Source organism: Mustelus asterias, chromosome 7, assembly GCF_964213995.1.
Source record: "Mustelus asterias chromosome 7, sMusAst1.hap1.1, whole genome shotgun sequence".
In the NCBI taxonomy this organism is placed as follows: Eukaryota; Metazoa; Chordata; class Chondrichthyes; order Carcharhiniformes; family Triakidae; genus Mustelus; species Mustelus asterias.
The window spans coordinates 46,014,423-46,033,021 of record NC_135807.1 but is presented as its reverse complement, the minus strand read 5'-3'; the positions used below and the strand labels follow the sequence as shown (position 1 = coordinate 46,033,021).

At 42.6% G+C, this 18,599-nt stretch overlaps 1 protein-coding gene across 1 annotated transcript in view; it reads right to left on the bottom strand.

Moving 5' to 3' along the window:
- Positions 1-17,482, bottom strand: part of pip4p2 (phosphatidylinositol-4,5-bisphosphate 4-phosphatase 2) — an 89,074-nt gene extending 71,592 nt beyond the window's left edge. Inside the window, exon 1 of the mRNA XM_078216008.1 lies at positions 17,229-17,482. Coding sequence (XP_078072134.1) covers positions 17,229-17,340 — 112 coding nt within the window. The 5' untranslated portion in view covers positions 17,341-17,482. The remainder of the gene's footprint in view (positions 1-17,228) is intronic.
- Between the last annotated feature and the right edge of the window lie 1,117 nt (positions 17,483-18,599).

Sequence of the window (18,599 nt, the reverse complement as noted above, 5' to 3'; positions counted from 1 at the left end):
GTAAATGAAGCAGCCATTATTCTGCACTAATATGTCACAAAGAGGATTGGGCATTTTTTTGTGGTGGTATTGGTTCAGTGAGAAATGTTGGCTAGGACAGTGGGAAAACTCCCAGCTGTTCAGAGTTTTGGCACAGGATATTTTAGTGTCAATCTGAACAGACTTACAGAACCTCAGTTTAAAAGCCTCACACAAACGACAGCAACGGTGACCATGTGTATTTTTGTGATATTGCACAAGTGTCAGCATAGATTATATGCTTAAATCCTAGTTATTTTACACTTCCTTCTTTTAGCTGTGATACACGTACCCCAAATCCTTATGTCTTAAGGAGCATTTACTCACCTAGGCAATTTCATAGTGTCTAGGCAATTTCATAGCATGCACGAGGAAAGGCAGCTTTTATCAGCTGTTGGTTTATCACAATTTCATGCAATCTTCAATAACTTTAGAATGTATAATATTACAGTACACAAAACACTTTACAACCAATGGATTACTTCTTAAGTGCAGTAATCGCTGTTGTTCAAGTAATATTCTTATGTAGAGATTATTTTCCTTTGCCACTATCTACAGAAGGTATAGCTCAACTATATCTCCTGACAGACTTCAGACAGACTGGTAAATCTCTTCAGAAAAAACTAGGAACAAACAGATTAAACTGGCTATTAAATTCAAAAAGGTTATAAAGTACCTTTGAATTGAAGGGAGAATGTATTCAGACCATCAGAAAGGCAAAGAAAGATCTCGGGATACAGGTAAACAAATCACTAAAAGCAGCATTGCAGGTCAGCATAGAAACCTTTGAACAAATATCACCAAGGTTTATATTTGGATAACAGGCTTGGATTTTTCCTCAGACATCTGGCCCCAGAAAAATCAATGCTTCAAGTTAAGCTGGTTGGAATTTAGCCCATAATTTTTTTTATTCTTTCATGGGATGTGGATGTTATTGGCTCGGCCAACGTTTTTATTGCCCACCCCCAATTGTCCTCGAGAAGGTGATGGTGACCTGCCTTCCTGAACCACTGGAGTCCATATTTTGTGGGTACAACCACGGTGCTGTGAGAGAGAGAGTTCCAGCATTTTGACCCAGCAACATTGAAGGAACAGTGATATAGTTCTAAGTCAGGACAGTGAGTGGCTTGGAGGGGAAATTGCAGGTGGTGGTGTTCTCATGTATCTGCTGCCCTTGTCCTTCAAGATGGTAAAGGTCACGGATTTCAAAGGCGCTTTTGAAGAGGCCTAGGTGAGTTGCTACTGTGCATCTTGTGGGTGGAATACACTGCTGCTACTGTATGTCAGTGGCGGAGGGACTGGATATTGGAGGTGATAGATCGGATCCCGATCATGCTTTACCCTGGATGTCGTCAGGCATATTGAGTATTGTTGGAGTGGCATTCATCCAGGCAGGTGGTGAATACTCCATCACACTCCTGACTTGTACCTTGTAGGTGGTGGACAGGCTTTGGGGAGTCAGGAGGCGAGTTATTCTCCACAGGATTCCCAGCATCCGACCTGTGCTTGTAGTCCAGCATTTATATGGCTGGTCCACGGTAATCCTGAGGATGTTGATAGTGGGGGATTCGGAGATGGTTATGCCAGTGAAGGTCAAAGAGATGGCTAGATTCTCACTTGTTGGAGATAGTGACTGCCTGGCACTTTGTGGTGTGAAGGTTACTTACCAATTATCAGCTCAAGCCTAAAAGTTGTTCAGGCCTTGCTGCCTATGGACACGGACCGCTTTAGTATCTGAGGGGCTGTAAATGCTGCAGTCATCAGTGAACATCCCCACTTCTGACATGAAGAAAATGTCATTGATGAAGCAGCTGAAGATGGTTGAGCCAAGAATACTACCCCGAGGAACATCTGGGACTGAGATGAGTGATCTACATCTTCCTATTCACTAGGTATGATTGCAACCAGTAGAGAGATTCCCCTCCACCTCCCTGATTCCCATTGACTCCAGGTTTGCTCATTCAGTCTAATGCTGCCTTGATGTCAAGGGCAGTCAGCTCACTTTTTTTTGTCTAAGCTTGCACTAAGGCTGTAATGAGGTCAGGAGTGGATTGGGCCTGGGGGAACCCAAACTGACTGTCAGCGGGTAGGTTATTGTACCCAGACAGAATTAAAGCTAAACCTTGGATACATTTATAGCGTCCACCAGCTTCTGAACCACAAACTGCAAGCATTATCAATTAAGTCAACAAGCAGGTAATCAACAAGTCAACCAGGTGGTAACTGGGTCAATACACATCTCGGTGAATAGGTAGCAGATACTATTCAAGCTGAATAGGTATTAACAAAAAAGGAGCCAAGAAGGAACATTCTTCACACTTTAAACACAACATAGCAAATCAGGAAAAGATCTCCAAGTTATGATTCTCAGCTCAAGCTCAACTAAAAAAGGCAGATAAGGTATAATTCATAAAATCTACAGTGCAAAAGGAGGCCATTTGATCCATTGAGCCTGCATCGACAACAATCCCACCCAGCTCCTGGCTTATCCCCGTAACCCCACATATTTACCCTTCCAATCCCCCTGACATTAAGGGGCAATTTAATCATGGCCAATCAACGTAATCCACACATCTTTGGACTGTGGGAGGAAACCAGAGCACCCAGAGTAAACCCATGCAGACACGGGGAGAATGTGCAAACTCCATGCAGACAGTCGCCCAAGGCTGTAATTGAACCCGTTCCCTGGCATGGTGAGGCAGCAGTGCTAACCACTGTGCCACCATGCCCCCCATAGTTGTTACAATGGGTCCCATATGGAATAATGTCTGCAGTTCTGGTCATCCAATCACAGAAATAACTGTAAAGTACTTGAAAGAGTACAAAGGTGGACAATGGAAATAATCTGAGGCATCCAGAATTTAAACATATGAAGGAAAGATTAAGGAAGCTTCTGAATAAAAAGAGTAATTAAGTTTATAGAAAGGGTAGCAAGGAGTGATCAAAAGCAGGTCAAAATATAAACCTCTAGGGATTCAGTTGTAGTTAAGACACGAGTAGCAGTCGAACCCCAAGATTAGAATACTACTTCAGAACCAGTGTGATAACTTTTTATAGAACCGACATTGACCTAGTGGGTGTTTATATGCCAAGAGCAGCTGCTGGTACACTTCAAGTTGATATCCAGTCTTCTTCAAGTCAACAGATGTAACGACTGCGGGCTTGCTACTTACGAGCTTATCAGAAATTCAATGGCTGACCTTAAAAAGGTAAATTCAGTGGTTCCATAGCAAAAAGGAAAAGGGAATATGGTTCAGCAGATAGGGCTACAATACTGTGCATGGATTATCCAACCCATGCTCCCTTCAAGAGTGGCCCTCCTCTAGGAGGCCCGAGCACTGAAATTACCCACCAGGATTTAGAAAATACCTCCCTAAACTTCTCTACTTCACCACTGCCCTCTCCTACGCTGGAACCCAACTTAAAATCCATCCCTTCAGCCCAGTGGTTCCCAACCTTTTATGTGTCTTTGGCAACACCTCCACACTACAAAAAGAATTATGGGGCACACATTGGCTCCATTCTCTCCCCACAAATGCTCTCAGAGACCTGCTTTGATTTTCCACCATGTTCTGTTTTTCCTATTTTGTCTTCTCCTTTTACTTTGCTTTCTTACTGCCCACAATCAGTATGTTCTGTCCGGGAAGGGGGCGTGGATTTTTTTTGCGCTTGGTGTGCATTCCAATTAAACAATTCAGCAGCAAGCTTTCAGAAATTTAAAATAAAGATTATTTATTCTCACAAACTAGGTCCTAATTAACTCAATGTCACACACTCGGTCTCATGCCTGCACATACATACACAGATAGATACTGCACATTTTCAGATTATAATTAATTCATTGATGGTCTTTGAAAGCAAAGGGTTCACAGCAGACTGCGAGGTTTCTTGTCGGTGAATATCTACGAGGTTTATTCTCAGGTGAACTTGGAAACTGGGACAGGTTAAGTACTTTGAAATTAGCAGCAAGTTGTCAAACAGCCAGAGAGTCTGGTTCTTGGACTGGCTGATGACTAATTTATCTGCTGGGTCCTGGGGTAATAAGGCTGCAGTGCCTAAAACCAGCATTAATCGCATGATCACTGGGTTAACACTTCTGAGGCCCACCCAGTCTGGTTTGCAGTGCAATGAGAGAAGATAACCAAAGTCAATGGCGGTTAGTAGGCCTGCACTACATGCAAACACAAAGCTAACTTTGTAATTTGCCACATGGAATGTAGCTAGGGCTCACTCTCAGTTTGGACTTCATTACAGCTGGTGGAAAAATGCAGAGTCGTCCTCACAGAGTCTTATGGCAAAAGAAAGCATCCAGCAGATTAGCTTGGAAACTTTGAGAAGGCAACCAGAGCAAGGGAATGAGGCATTGCATGAAAGAGGTAGTAAATGAAAGTTTTATCTTGGAACTGAGTAGTAATTTTCAGAGGACTATGGCATACCTTTGAATGGCCCCAACAGAAATAAATAACTTTAATTCATCATAAATAAGAGAATTGTGGGGTAATTATTATAAAACTATGTTCCTTCATTTTTGAAAATATAACTTTTCAACTTACAACTGACTGGCAATATTGCACATGAATGTCCCCATTCAATGTCAATGCTTTATTAGAGGAAGATGAGGTAACTGGTGTGAAGTTAAGGGCACTATCCTGGAAGAATTAAAAGGTGTAGCAAGACATTTAGGCGTGAAGTTCTGCCCAAAAGCAAGTAAGATGGAAGTTTTAAAATGTAAAACAGCTGGCGGTGGAAATTGAGGATACAAACAGATCACAGAATACTACAGTGCAGAAGAGGCCCTTCGGCCCATCAAGTCTGCATCAAGCCATGAAAGGCCTTGACCTGCCCACCTAATGCCACTTGCCAGCACTTGGCCCACAGCCTTGAATGTTATGGCGTGCCAAGTACTCATCTAGGTACATTTTAAAGGATGTGAGGCATCCCGCCTCCACCACTCTCCCAGGCAGTGACGTCCCGCCTCCACCACCCTCTGGGTAAAAAAAGTTTTACCTCAAATAACCCCTAAACCTCCCAACCCCTCACTTTTAACTTGGGTGCCTTTGTAACTGACCCTTCAACTCAGGGGAACAGCTGCTCCCTATCCACCCTGTCCATGCCCATCATAATCTTGAGGGGACAAGTTAGCAGCAAAAAAATTAAAATTGGAGCAGCATAAAGTGGAACTGGAATTTGAGGAAAAGAGAGCGATAGAGAGGGGGTGGCAGGAAAGGGAAAAAGAGAGGCAGGAACAGGAGGAGGAGAGAGAATTCCAAAGAAAGCAAGCGAGAAAGGGAAAAAAGACTACGTGAACCATGTAGAGACAGGCCGAGGCAGGGTCAAAAATACTACTCTCAAAAAAGTTAGAGACAGTCTAGAGAGGCTTAAAAGGCTGGAGAAAGCGAGCAGGAATCTGAGGAGTTCAGACGTCCTACAGGAGGTGATAGAAGCTATGGAGTTGGAGTGACTGAGGAAGAGCTACTGGGACTTAAAAATACCAAGGATAGGCCAGTAGAAGTAAAACAGATCAGGATAGAATCCAGGGGAGTTGTGGTAGCTAAGGAATGGCCATTTGAATTTAGAAGAGCCAAAGCCAGGCCAGCAGTAAAAAGAATAAAAATACAAAGTTAAAAAAGGACCAGTGGCACAGTGGTTAGCACTGCTGCCTCAGTGCCAGGTTCAATTCCTGCCTCAGGTCACTGTCTGTGTGGAGTTTGCATGTGTTTCCTACGGGTGCTCCAGTTACCTCCCACAGTCCAAAGATGTGTGGGTTAGGTGGATTGGCCATGCACAATTGCCCCCTAGTGTCAGAGGGACTAGCAGGATAAATACATGGGGGTTACAGGGATAGGGCCTGAGTGGAATTGTTGTCGATGCAGGTTCAATGGGCTGAATGGCCTCTTCCTGCACTGTAGGCATTCTACAAATCTATGACCAAAGCCACACCAGCAGGAGTGAAGAGATCCATGAAGGTCCAGTAAAAGGTTCAAAAGGATGAAGGAAAGTAGCCAGTAATCTGTTTAGCTGACACCTTTGTGGCAGATTTAAACGGGGACAAGGGAAATTCCCAAACAGACCAAGAAAGACTGAGGGTGATGCCCCACTCAGCTGAAGAGGCACAGAAGCAGAAGCTGAACATCCACCTGGGGACATGGAACATGTTCAAGGAACTCCCATTCCCAAGAATGAGGGAGAGAGAACCTATGCCAAACCAGGAAACACTTATTGAGATCACAAGGGAAATAAATAGCAGTCAAACTCATGAAGGGTTAACCACTGATGAGCAAGGAAAGCAGACCTCACTAAAAATGAAGTACCAGATGCAAAACCAGATTTCCCACAAGAGGCAAAAATTCAATTGCAACCCACTAACTTCCTAGGAATCAGATTTGTAAGTGTGGCTGGTTAAGAGATAATAAATGTCCAGGTTATAGAGGTGGACAGAGGGGGGTTAAAAACAAGCTGAGGCGACCAGGCCAACAATCCAGAAAATGTGCGCATTAAAAGCCTCTGCTAAACATCATAAAGGAGGGGCCAGCGAGAAGCACGGAAAACCCCTACAGGTAACCAAGAACAGCTTGGCTGTTACATGCAATCCGGGAGCTAACAGCCACGAAAACCCTTCAACGGTACTTATTCCAGCGACAAGGAACACTGACCAGGATTACTGACCAAATTATCTGTCATGCCTACCAACAACAAAAAAAGCAGCAACTTCAAAACCCTGATATGCCAGCCTAATATTTTCAAATTAAGACAGGTTTTTTCATAACCAACCACCAGAAAAAAAATTAAGAAATAACATGTTAATAAATAAACTCATTTTATTTCTTGTGATATGGAGATGTCACAATTTATGCCCTTCATTTTTGAAAATATGACTTTGCAACTGACTAGAAATTTTGTAATTTGAAACGAGATGGAACTAACTACTTAAAATGTAAGGCCACCTTTCCAGGAGAAGGTGATAAACAATCAAGCTTGCAGGCCCATCGACAGTCATCACTATGAACTAGACATAAAAATACAAAGTGCTGAATATTGACACAATGGCTGCCACAGACAGACCCATCAAAACCCCTCAGAAATACACAATGGGTGAGGTATAATAGAACAGTCTGAAGTTACTGCATAGGTAACATCAAGATATTTTTCAGTGGAGGAATCACGCTGAAAATAGGTGCTCTCCCTGTCTCTTGGGAAAAGTGTGCATCATTCAGTTCAAGACGACAACTATCAGGAATATAGCAATAAACCTAGATCTCATAATAACTGCAACACCATCTAAACATGACCACATCCAAGAAATCAGCTAATCTAAATCGTAGAATCATACAGCACAGAAGAGGCTCTTTGGCCCATCGCGTCTGCACCAACACATTAGAAGCACCTGAACTCCCACCTAATCTCATTTGCCAGCACTTGGCCCATCGCCCTGTTGATTACCTGCTTGTTGACTTAGTGAGGGTTGATAACGCTCACAGTTTCTGGTTCAGAAGCTGGTGGACACTATAAATGTATCCAAGGTTTAGCTTTAATTCTGTCTGGGTACAATAACCTACCCGCTGACAGTCAGTTTGGGTTCCCCCAGGCCCAATCCACTCCTGACCTCATTATAGCCTTAGTGCAAGCTTAGACAAAAAAAAGTGAGCTGACTGCCCTTGACGTCAAGACAGCATTAGACCGAATGAGCAAACCTGGAGTCGATGGGAATCAGGGAGGCGGGAGGTGGGGAGGAATCTCTTTACTGGTTACAGTCATACCTAGTGAATAGGAAGATGTAGATCACTCATCTCAGTCCCAGATGTTCCTCGGGGTAATATTCTTGGCTCAAGGATGAGAGGCAACCAGCCTCTACCATCTTCCCAGTTCATTCCTCCTCACGTGGTCATAACAGAAGTAAAAAGTGAACCTGACTGTGTATAACATACGCAGGTATAAACCATATTATTAAATTAATAGTGCTCGTTTTAAATCTTTTATATACAGTAAAGCTTTTGTTTAAAAACTTTAAATCTTGTGGCGTAGTTCCATTCGTTAAAATTAGGTGTTCAGTTTTTTAAAAGTTAATGGCCCCGAAGCAGGTCATAGCACAGTAGCGAAAACAAGTGTCAAAACCAGCTTTACCCAAATCAAAACACTGCAGATGATGGAAATCAGAATTAGAAACAGCAAAGTCTGGAAACATTCAGAAAGCTCGGCAGCATCTGTGCAGAAGGGCAGGACTAATGTTATTAGTCAACCTTTCATCGGAACACACATGACAAACAATCATTGACCTGAAATGTTAGCTCTACCTCTTTTTCTCTGACTGACCTGCTCTTCTAAGATTTTTCTGTTATTTAAAATATTCAGCATTTGCACTTTTCTTTTCTTGCTTAATTCACTGTCAGTTCACCCTCAGGAGTGGCCATGCTGAAAAATTCTTTCTCCAAGACGTTATTTTATTTTGTTTCCTTTACCTCACTTGCCTTCATTGTGGTTTGCCTCATGCTTTATTATGCGTTTACTAAAACCTGTTTTCACAGACACATCTCTTTTCTAAGCAACTCTCTCTGGCTTTGAAGCATTTCAGATTTCTCCCACTGAAGCTCAGGCTCCCTGTAATGTACACACAAAATGCTACTTCTCAGCATCTATTTCCCATGTTTGGCAAGTGGGATGAGGAAGTGGTGGTAGCATTGCTGACAAAAATGCGAATAGCATTGACGTAGCAACCATGTAATTCAATTCTAGTTTGCATCTATTCCTGCCCGCTTCCAACAGGAACTCTGGCTGTCTAACTCAAGGCCCACTCAAAATCTGAGTAGGTATATAAGTGATTGCACCTATTCATTCAGGAGCATTGCATCCAATTCGGAGCACCACACTTTCGGAAGGTGTGAAGGCAATAGAGAAACCTCAGAAAAAAAAAATCACAAGAACTGTCCCATGAATGAGTAACTTCCCTTTGTGTGTACATTAAAGGGAACCTTAGTTACAGTGAGAGAAATCTGAATTGCTTCAAAGAGAAGGTTAAGAGGAGATTTTAATAGAGGTATTCAAAATCATGAATGGTCTGGACAGAGTTGATAAGGAAAGGCGGTTACGACAGGTGGAAGGACCAAAAATAAGAGTGTACAGATTTAAGGTAATTGGCAAAAGAAGCAATGGGGGAGGCAATGAGGAAGAATTTATTCACGCAGCAAGTGGATTGGATCTGGAATGCACTGTTGCAAATGTGGTGGATGCAGGTTCAATTGAGGCATTCAAGAGGGAATTTGAGTATTTATCTGAAAAGCATGAATGTGCTGGGTTATGGGGAGAAGATGGCACTAGGTAAATTGCTCCTATGAAGATCTGGCACAGGTACAACATGCCAAGTACACTCCGTGATGTTGCAATTCTGTGATGAGTTCAATGCCACTACTGCCCCATTTTTAGATACAAACTGGGTGGTAGGGATAGAAATGACACCTAAAAGCCTCCATAAAGTTAAAGCTTTATAGCTCTCATTCATTTTTATGGAAAGTGGAAGCTAACATTATCTTTTAACACCAATAATAAATGGAATTTCCCAGCTGTTTTTAATTACTTGAAAAAAATACTTTGCAATAACAACCTTACTTAGAAAACATGTAGCCCCCTCTGAAGACAGTTACACCAGCTCATTTCAGCTTAATTGAAATTTTAGTGAAAGGACACATTTAGAGCACTTGTCAGTGTATAATCCTTACCCGATAGGCAGCATTCGCTAATATGGAACGAGCCAGAGCACATAAAAGGAAAAGCAGGAGAATATCTAAGCAAGAGCGACCACGATATAATATGCTTTAAGATATGCTTTAATATGCATAAGTATGAAGATGAAAGGATAATAGACTGGAGAAACTGAGAAAGCTGATTTTGGGGAACTCAAAATAGAACTTGGGAAAATAAAATGAACTTACCACGGCTCCTTAGACATCCTAAACTTGTAACAAATCTTGTTAAGACCACACTTGGGAGCACTATTTACAATTCCAGTTGCCATATTATAGAAATATAGAAAATAGGAGATGTAGGTCATTCAGCCCTTCGAGTCTCCGCCACCATTCATTATGATCATGGCAGATAATCCAACTCAATAGCCTGTTCCCGCCTAGCCCCCATATCCTTTGATCCCCTTCGCACAAAGAGCTATATTTAACTCCTTCTTGAAAAGATATAGACACTGGAGAGGTTCACAAGAGATTTACAAGGCTGGTGGGTGAGGAAGATTAGGTTGAATCTTTTTTCCTCTTGAACTTGAGTGACCCAATAGGAGTCTTTAAATCTATGAAAGGCTTTGATACAATAGGTAGAGGGTGAGAGCATGTTTACTCCCATGGGGAAAAGCGGAACATCAATATAAGATGGTCAGTTGCAAATCCAATAAGGAATTCAGGAAAATCTTGGTTACCAAAGGACTGGTGAGGACGTGTAACTTGCCACTCCAGGAAATAATTAAGGTGAATAGTATAGGTTTGATATGATTTTTGTTAACCATGGATGGTCCTTTGAATTTTCTTCCTTGTTAGAACCTACCTATTCTGTATATTCTGGAATATCCCCTGAAATGTCCGTCACTGCACCTCTATTGAACCATCCCTTAATCTAATTTGGCAGTTCACTTCAAATAGCTTTGCTTTCACGCCGTAATAATTGCCCTTTTTTAAGTTTAAAATGCTAGTCATAGATCCACTCTTCTCTCCCTCCAATTGAATATAAAATTCAATCATATTATGATTGCTACTACCTAGCATACATTCACTACTGGTGCCAATGCCCCACGATCTCGAACTTACTTTTTCTACGCCAGTCTTTGAGACACTCATATGCCAATTTGCATGTGGCTCAGGTAATAATCCAGAGATCACCACCTTTGAGGTTCTGGTTTTCAATTTAGTGCCTAATTCTACTGACTATGCAGAACTTGTTTCCTAGTTCTACCTATGCTATTGTTACCTATGTGGACCACAATGACTGGATTTTCCCCCTCCCACTGCAAATTCTTTTCCAGCCCTGAGCAGATACCTTGAACCCTGCCACCAAACACGCAAAACAGCTTGTGGATTCTCACTCTCAGCTACAGAAAACAGTGCCTATCCTCCTCAATAAAATGTCTCCTCCTTTAACCTTTCTTGCTACCCCGCCCTCCTCCCACAATCCCCCATACCCCCAAGTTCTTTCACATTCGAAAGACCTCGCTTTCATCTGCACAAGTTGCAAGCACCTGAAACATGTTTGACAACTGCAAACCTGAAGGCTGCTCCACTAATATCTGTGTCTCATTACCTGTTTCACTTAGCATCACACCTTCCTGTCCCTTACCACTGACCAAAACAGATGATGCTATTCGAAGAGATGTGACCGTTTTCTGGTACAAAGCATCCTGGTATTTTTCCTCTTCCCTGATGCTGTGCATTGTCCGCAGTCCAACTTCCAGATCAGTAAAACGTTTATAAAGTTTAGTTATTAGTCACAAGAATTCTTACATTAACACTGCAATGAATTTTACTGTGAAAATCTAATCCAGAATTCCTCTAGCTGCTTACACTTTCTGCAGATGTGTTAGTCCTGGATTACGTTGGCATCTGACATTCCACAGCTGCAACACAACACCCTGTCCTTCCACTGTTCATTTAGTTAATTTAACTACATTCTTAATGAGTTCAGAATAATTCCTATATATGCTACAATTTACTATACATATAAAATGCCAGTACCACCTTTTACGACTTTACAAATTTAATCCGTTTTTAATTACTTCAAAAACACATTTTAGTAATGCCAGTACCACCTTCAACCAAGAGTTATATAATTTCTTAATTCCTAATCACTTTACCAGTTACTCACCAACCAGCTCATTCCACAGCACCAAATTAGGAAAACACACACCTCCATATTCACCATACTCATTGCAAAGCTTCACCCAGACCTCTATATTTATAGTCATTGGAGCTGAGACTACAACAACTAGATTGGACTAGTTATCCAATTAACTAATAAACTGCTCTCCTGTACAGCTTGTTTATCCCTGCCCAAGGCTGGAAGAAACTTTAATTAACTAACCTGCTTTTAGTTTATTTAAGTAAATACCAGTCAAATGCTAACTGCAGACTAGATATTTGTAAAAGCATTGACATTTAAAACTTGCCACTCACCAAACTTGTATTAGTTCACTTTGTTTGCAATCTTCATGAATCACAAGAAGTTACTCTGCTGTAAAGGAAGTAATTAGGGATGCTAATAGAATGTTATCATTTATTGCGAGGGGATTTGAATACTAAAGGAGTAAAGTTATACTTCAGTTCTACAGGGCATTGGTGAGGCCACATCTGCAGTATTCATCTCCTTATTTCAGAAAGGATGCAAATGCATTAGAAGCAATTCAGAGGTTTACTGGACAAACACCGGGAATGGGCAGGTTGTCTTATGAGGAAAGGTTGGACAAGCTAAGCTCGTCTCTGCTCGTGTTTGGAAGAGTAAGAGGCGACTTGGTGAAACATGCCATTGGGTTGGAATCACAGAAATGCTACAGAACAGAAAGAGTTAGGCCATTCTGCCTATCATGTCTACACTTGCTCTCTGAATGAGCAATTCACATGGTAACATTCTCCCACCTTTTCCCTAACACAGCACAAGGGCAGCATGGTGGCACAGTGATTGGCACTGCTGTCTCACAGCGCCAGGGACCAGGGTCACCGTCTGAGTGGAGTTTGCACATTCCCCGTGTCTGCATGGGTTTCTTCCAGGTGCTCTGGTTTCCTCCCACAGTGCAAAAATGTGCAGGTTAGGTTGATTGGCCATGGTAAATGGCCCCTAATGTCAGGGGGATTAGCAGGGTAAATATGTGGGGTTGCAGGAATAAGGCCTGGTGGGATTGTGGTCAGTGCAGACTCGATGGGCCAAATGGCCTCCTTCTGCACTGTAGTGATTTTATTTTATTCATTTTCAGAAAGCAGCTCTTTTGAATGCCTGCCTCCAACACACTCTAATCACTTGCTGATTTTTCCTTATATCACTTTATGCTTCTTTAGCCAATTACTTTAAATCTGTGCCCTCTCATTCTTGATCCTTTCACGAGTGGGAACAGTTTGTCCTGCTTAACTCTGTCCAGACACCTCAGGATCTTGAATACGTCTATTAACTCTCCTCTCAGCCTTCCTTTCTCCAAGGAAAACTGTCCTAGTTTTCCAATTTATCTTCAAAACTAAATTGCTACCACTATGCAGCAATATTTTCTTTAAAGTTTTCAGCAATTTAAACACAGGAAAAATGAGGTTATTTTAAGTACTGGGAGAGTGCTTCCCTGCTCTTAAAAAGTAATTTAAAAGAAATGCTAGCATTGCAAATAGGGAATGGGAATCCTGGACACAAGTGTCATTCATCAAATCCTCCAACTGCAATAAGGGAAAATATTCTACTTGCTTGTGTTCACTGAAAGTATTTTATATTTGTTTCGAATTTTAAAAACACTTTACATTCCAATAATATTTTAGTGGGGTTAATATGTTTTGGAATGTATTTAATGTATTTATTTATAATATTAATAGAAAACAACAGGGGTCGAAGTATTCTTCCAAAAAAAAGGTTAAATTCCACACTTCTAATAAGGGGCTTTTTTAAAATAAAAAGCAGTTCTATTATTTTTCTCATTTAAAAACACTGGTGGTTCTAACAATTACGAGGAGAACTAACTTAAAATGAGAAAATTAGCAAATTATGTAATATTACATTTTAGGAATTTAACCCCAGTGCAGAACAAACATGAAGAGACAAACCATTCATAAGCTTTAACAAGGATGAAAATAATCTCAATAGGACGTCTTATGGCGCAGTGGGAAGAGTCCCTGCCTCTCAGCCAGAAGCTTTGGGTTCGAGTCCCACCCCAGAGCTCCGTACTGGCACTGGGCCTCTTCAGCATCATGTTCTGAGTCATGCTCATTGATGCCTTCCGGGATGAGGATTCAGGCGTAGACATCAAATACCAAATAGGCGGCAAGCTCTTCAACCTGTGATGCCTCTAGGCCAAGACAAAAGTCTTCGTTGACAGACTGTCTGACTTTCTATTTGGTGATGACTGTGCACTAAACGCTGGAAGTGAGGTAGACATGCAGCGCACTATGGGCCTGTTCTCCGCATCCTGTGATAACTTTGGTCTCACCATCAGCACAAAGAAGACAGCCTGCTCCAGGAAAGCTCTACCAAGAGCTGACAGTGAGAATAAATGACCAGAAACTGACCACTCTGGACAGGATCACCTACCTAGGCAGCATTCTCTCACACTGTGTCCGTATTGATGATGAGACTATGCTAGAATTGTCAAGGCCAGTGTGTCCTTTGGAAGACTTTGCTGTTCAATATGGGAATGTAGAGGGATGAGCCTAAAACCCAAGCTCAAGATCTACCAAGCAGTGCTTATCTCCACTCTTCTCTATGTGAATGAGACCTGGACCCGTGTACCATCTAGACCTAAAGAAAATCAATCACTTCCATCTTTGCTGCTTCTGCAATCTCCTCAACATCAAGTGGCAAGACAAAATCCCAGACATGGAAGCCCTTGGGAGAACCTTCAAGGTCAGCATCTTCACAATATTACTACAAAAACTGCTCCGATGGGCTGGACATATCACCAGAATGCCTGACAACCGACTCCCTAAGTGAATCTTCTGCAGTGAACTGCAGAACAGAGCATGGTCCTGTAGTGGTCAGAAGAAACGCTTCAGGAATAGCCTGAAAGCATGCCTTAAAGACTTGAAAATTGACACTGTGTCATAGGAGACTCTTGCCCAGGATCGCTCAGCCCAAAGGGGTGTAATTGCTAAAGTCACATCAGCATATGAAGAGTAACAGATAGTGTCAGCCCAAAACAAGCGCAAGACACTTAAAAACCATGAGAACAGCGCCCCCAACAACCTGCCAGCCTCATTTTTCTGCCCTCACTGCATTAGAATGTTTTGTGCCAAGATGGGATTTATCAGCCACCTTTGCACCCACACAACCCAGCGCCTGGATGACTAATGAAAATGGTCTTCTTTAATACTGGAGGATGAACAATGAAGAATAATAATAGGAATAATACAATAGCATTTTTGTGCTATTTACACTGGGTTTGTATCACGATCTATTTCTGAATGTAAACAAGTACACAGAGCTGCTAGGCCTGTATACAGGAGAAAGATTCAAAGGCCAGGAAGAAGGTTTGCTCTATAACTCCTAGGCCATATTTATTTCTTTTAAAATGTTTAGTTCTTTTCCTGCTTTTAGGTTATGAACACATTTGTTAATTGTCCTCAATTATTATTTGCCAACACAATAGGAAATTTATTATCTGAGGGACTTACAACAGAAGCAACAATAAAAGGAAAATATGAAGTCTGTGCTTCTTGTGCTCTATGCCCACTCACCAGCACATCAACATTTACAGATAAAGGTGAACATAACTGAATTCTGCAGGTGATTCATACATAGAAGATCCAACTCTGAAGTTAGGTTATGACAGCAAAACCATTGACACAGGTGCATGTGAGTGCCTGAGTTACCATTATGCTAAATAGTTCTTCAAAATTATTCTAATGACACAATGGCATACTTTACACAATGCTGCACTGGAGAGATGATGCCAGGATGACCAAGCAAAACCTGTTTGGTCATGTTGGTAAGTACAGTTACACCAACAAGGAGGTAGTGACGACAAGCAGGGAGGCAGTGGCGTAGTGATATTGTCGCTGGACTAATAATCCGGATAGCTAGGGTAATACTCTGGGGACCTGCGTTCAAATCCTGCCATGGCAGATGGTGAAATCTGAACTTAAATTAAAAGTATACAGCAATGTGGTTGACTCTCAAATGTCTTCAGGGATGGGCAATAAATGCTGGCCCAGCCAGCGATGCCCACATCCCAGGAACAAATTAGAAAAAACAGTTGCAGGTATTTTCATGCTGCCTGTTAGCAGCTGGGTTGTCACAAGGGCTGAGTCAGCAGAAAGGCAGAGTCAGGCCTGGGTTGTAAGGATAGCTGCTGCTAGAACCATGCATTTGAAGGTTGCTCAACTCTGACCCAAAGGGACACCCCCTGTGCAAACCTGCTGCAATGTAAATTTGTGGGAATGGTGAGGTGGGTGACCATAGAACAACCTCCTCATGCAGCACCAGCTCCAATTTGACAGCTGTCAGACAAGGGATATGAGCTGCACACACGGGACTTCCTATCACCATGTTTCAGTCTGTCAGCTTTAATCCCCTGGCCTCTTGACTTTGCATTTGTTCAGCCCTACAAGCGATTCCAGGCCTTCTCAATCCACTCTTCCCAACCTCTCTGCACTAATTTTTCTCAAAGCTTTGCCCACGTTAAAAGGCGCTACAAAAAAAAATGCAAGTTGTTATTTGGGATTGGGATATGATTCATACCAGATCTCAAACCATTTTCAGCTGGCTCACAGTTGACAAAATTAGGGCCCATATTGTGAAATGAACAGTGCAATTTGATGAAGTTGTTGGGAGGGAAGCTGATGCAGACAGACTGAAGAATTGACCAGTCTCTGTCATGCAGCTAAATGCAAGAAAACAAAAGCAGGGTATTGAATATATTCAACCCGTTGCAGCCTGGTATCAGACTCACACAGCCTGATTTCACAAAGCAAGGCCGCCTTTCAGAATGATGTGCCTGCAAATCTCAGCAAGATCCAAATCTCCTCTCACCCTCCGCCCAGGGGCAGTAGAAATGTGCCTACGGGACGCCGCTTTGGTTTGCTTTAAGTTTATTTTTTTGAAATGTGTGCCAAATGCACTCAACAGTAAAGGGGGAAAAATAAAGACTAAAGTTGTGCTGAAACGCTGCCGCATCCCTGAACCCCGGGAGCTCTTGGGGTAAAAATAAAGAGAGGATGTAAATAACGCTATACTTTCCTGCAGATATTGGGGGGGTTCATCTGCAGTGGGCTGTGTGCGCAGCGCAGACTGCCCGGGATTTTAACCCGGCCATCTCCTTACTGCAGCTCGCCCATTCACAGCCTCCCCAGTGCCGCCACTTGGCCTCCCACACCGCAGTGACATTGTAGCCATCCCCAATGCAGGGGAGCGAGAGGCCGGCCCGCCGCTACTGCTCCTTTCTCCAAAGCTTTCATCGGCTCGGGATTGAAACAAAAGTAACTCTGTGTGTGTGTCCCCCCCAAAAAATATACTGTCCCTACAATAAAGCAGCGTGCACTCACCCCGAGGACTGGGCTCCTCCACGTACAGGGGGGTGGTAGGAGTGACATTGCCAGAGTTATTGCCCGAGAGTAGCGGAGATCGTTCATCCGCCGCCCCGTCTGTATCAGCCATAGCTTCAGCCCGGGGCCGCAGAGCGGAGAATGGAGAGAGAGCTGGAGAGGAACTCTCTACTGAGTGGGGAGGGGCTTCACTCTGTCACAAGGGGGCCACGAGGGAAAAGGAAGGTTCCACACAGCAGAGGCAAGGGTGACATAGTTAATTCAAAACAAAGGTGACGCTCAGAGTGTGGGTATGCACCTACAGGAGTTGGATTGCAGAGGAGAAGGGTGCAGCAAACCCCAAGAGGAGAGCAAAGGGCGCAGAAAGGATGAGGACGATAGTGTACATATATCAGTCACAGTAAACAACAATTGCAATGCAATAAAACACCCCAAGGTGCTTCATAAACCCATTATCAAAACAGCATTTTTTAAAAATTAGTTTGTGGGACATGAGTGCCGCTGACTGCCAACATCTATTACCCATCCCTAGTTACCCTAGGACAGTTCAGAGTCAACCACATTGATATGGCTCTGGAGTCATGTGGAGGCCAGACCATGTAAGGACGGCAGATTTATTTTCCTAAAGTTAATCAGATGGGTTTTCTGACAATCAACATCAGTAGATTCTTAATTACAGAATTTTTTTTAAAATTCAAGTTTCACCACCTGCGGTGGGATTCGTATCCAGGTCCCTAGAACATTAGCTGAGTTTCTGGATTGGATAATGGAAGACTAGCAATAATAGCACTAGGCCATTACCTCCCCATTTGATACTGAGCCGAAAAAAGGAAACCAAAGCAATGTCAAATAACTAGGTTTTAAGGAGTTTCTTAAAGGAGAGCGAGATAGAAAGAGGCAGAGGATTGGAGATATTTAGGGTCTAGCTAGATGAAGGCACGCATGCCGGTACTGGGGCAGGCAGTATTGCACATTGTGTTTGTGTGCACAAGAGACCAGAATAGAGGAATGGAGAGTAGTTGAAGGGTTGTGGAGCTGGAGAAGATTACAGACGTAGACAGGGACATGGGAGAATTTTAATCAAAGGATGAGATTTATAAAATTGATGGGTGAGTAGAATTGAAGTCAATGTGGGTCGGCAAGCACAGGAGTGATGGATGAATAGGACTTGGTGTGAGTTAGGCTAAGTGGAGCAGAATCTTAAGTTTATGGGGCTTTCAAAATGGGAGGCTGACCAGAAGAGCATTGGGACATACGAGTCCAATGGTAACAAAAGAATGGGTGAGGATTTAAACCGTGCTAAATGGCCCACCCCATACCTGTGAGCTCTTGTTCTAATCCCCTCGGCCAGAGGGAACAAAATCCGATCTG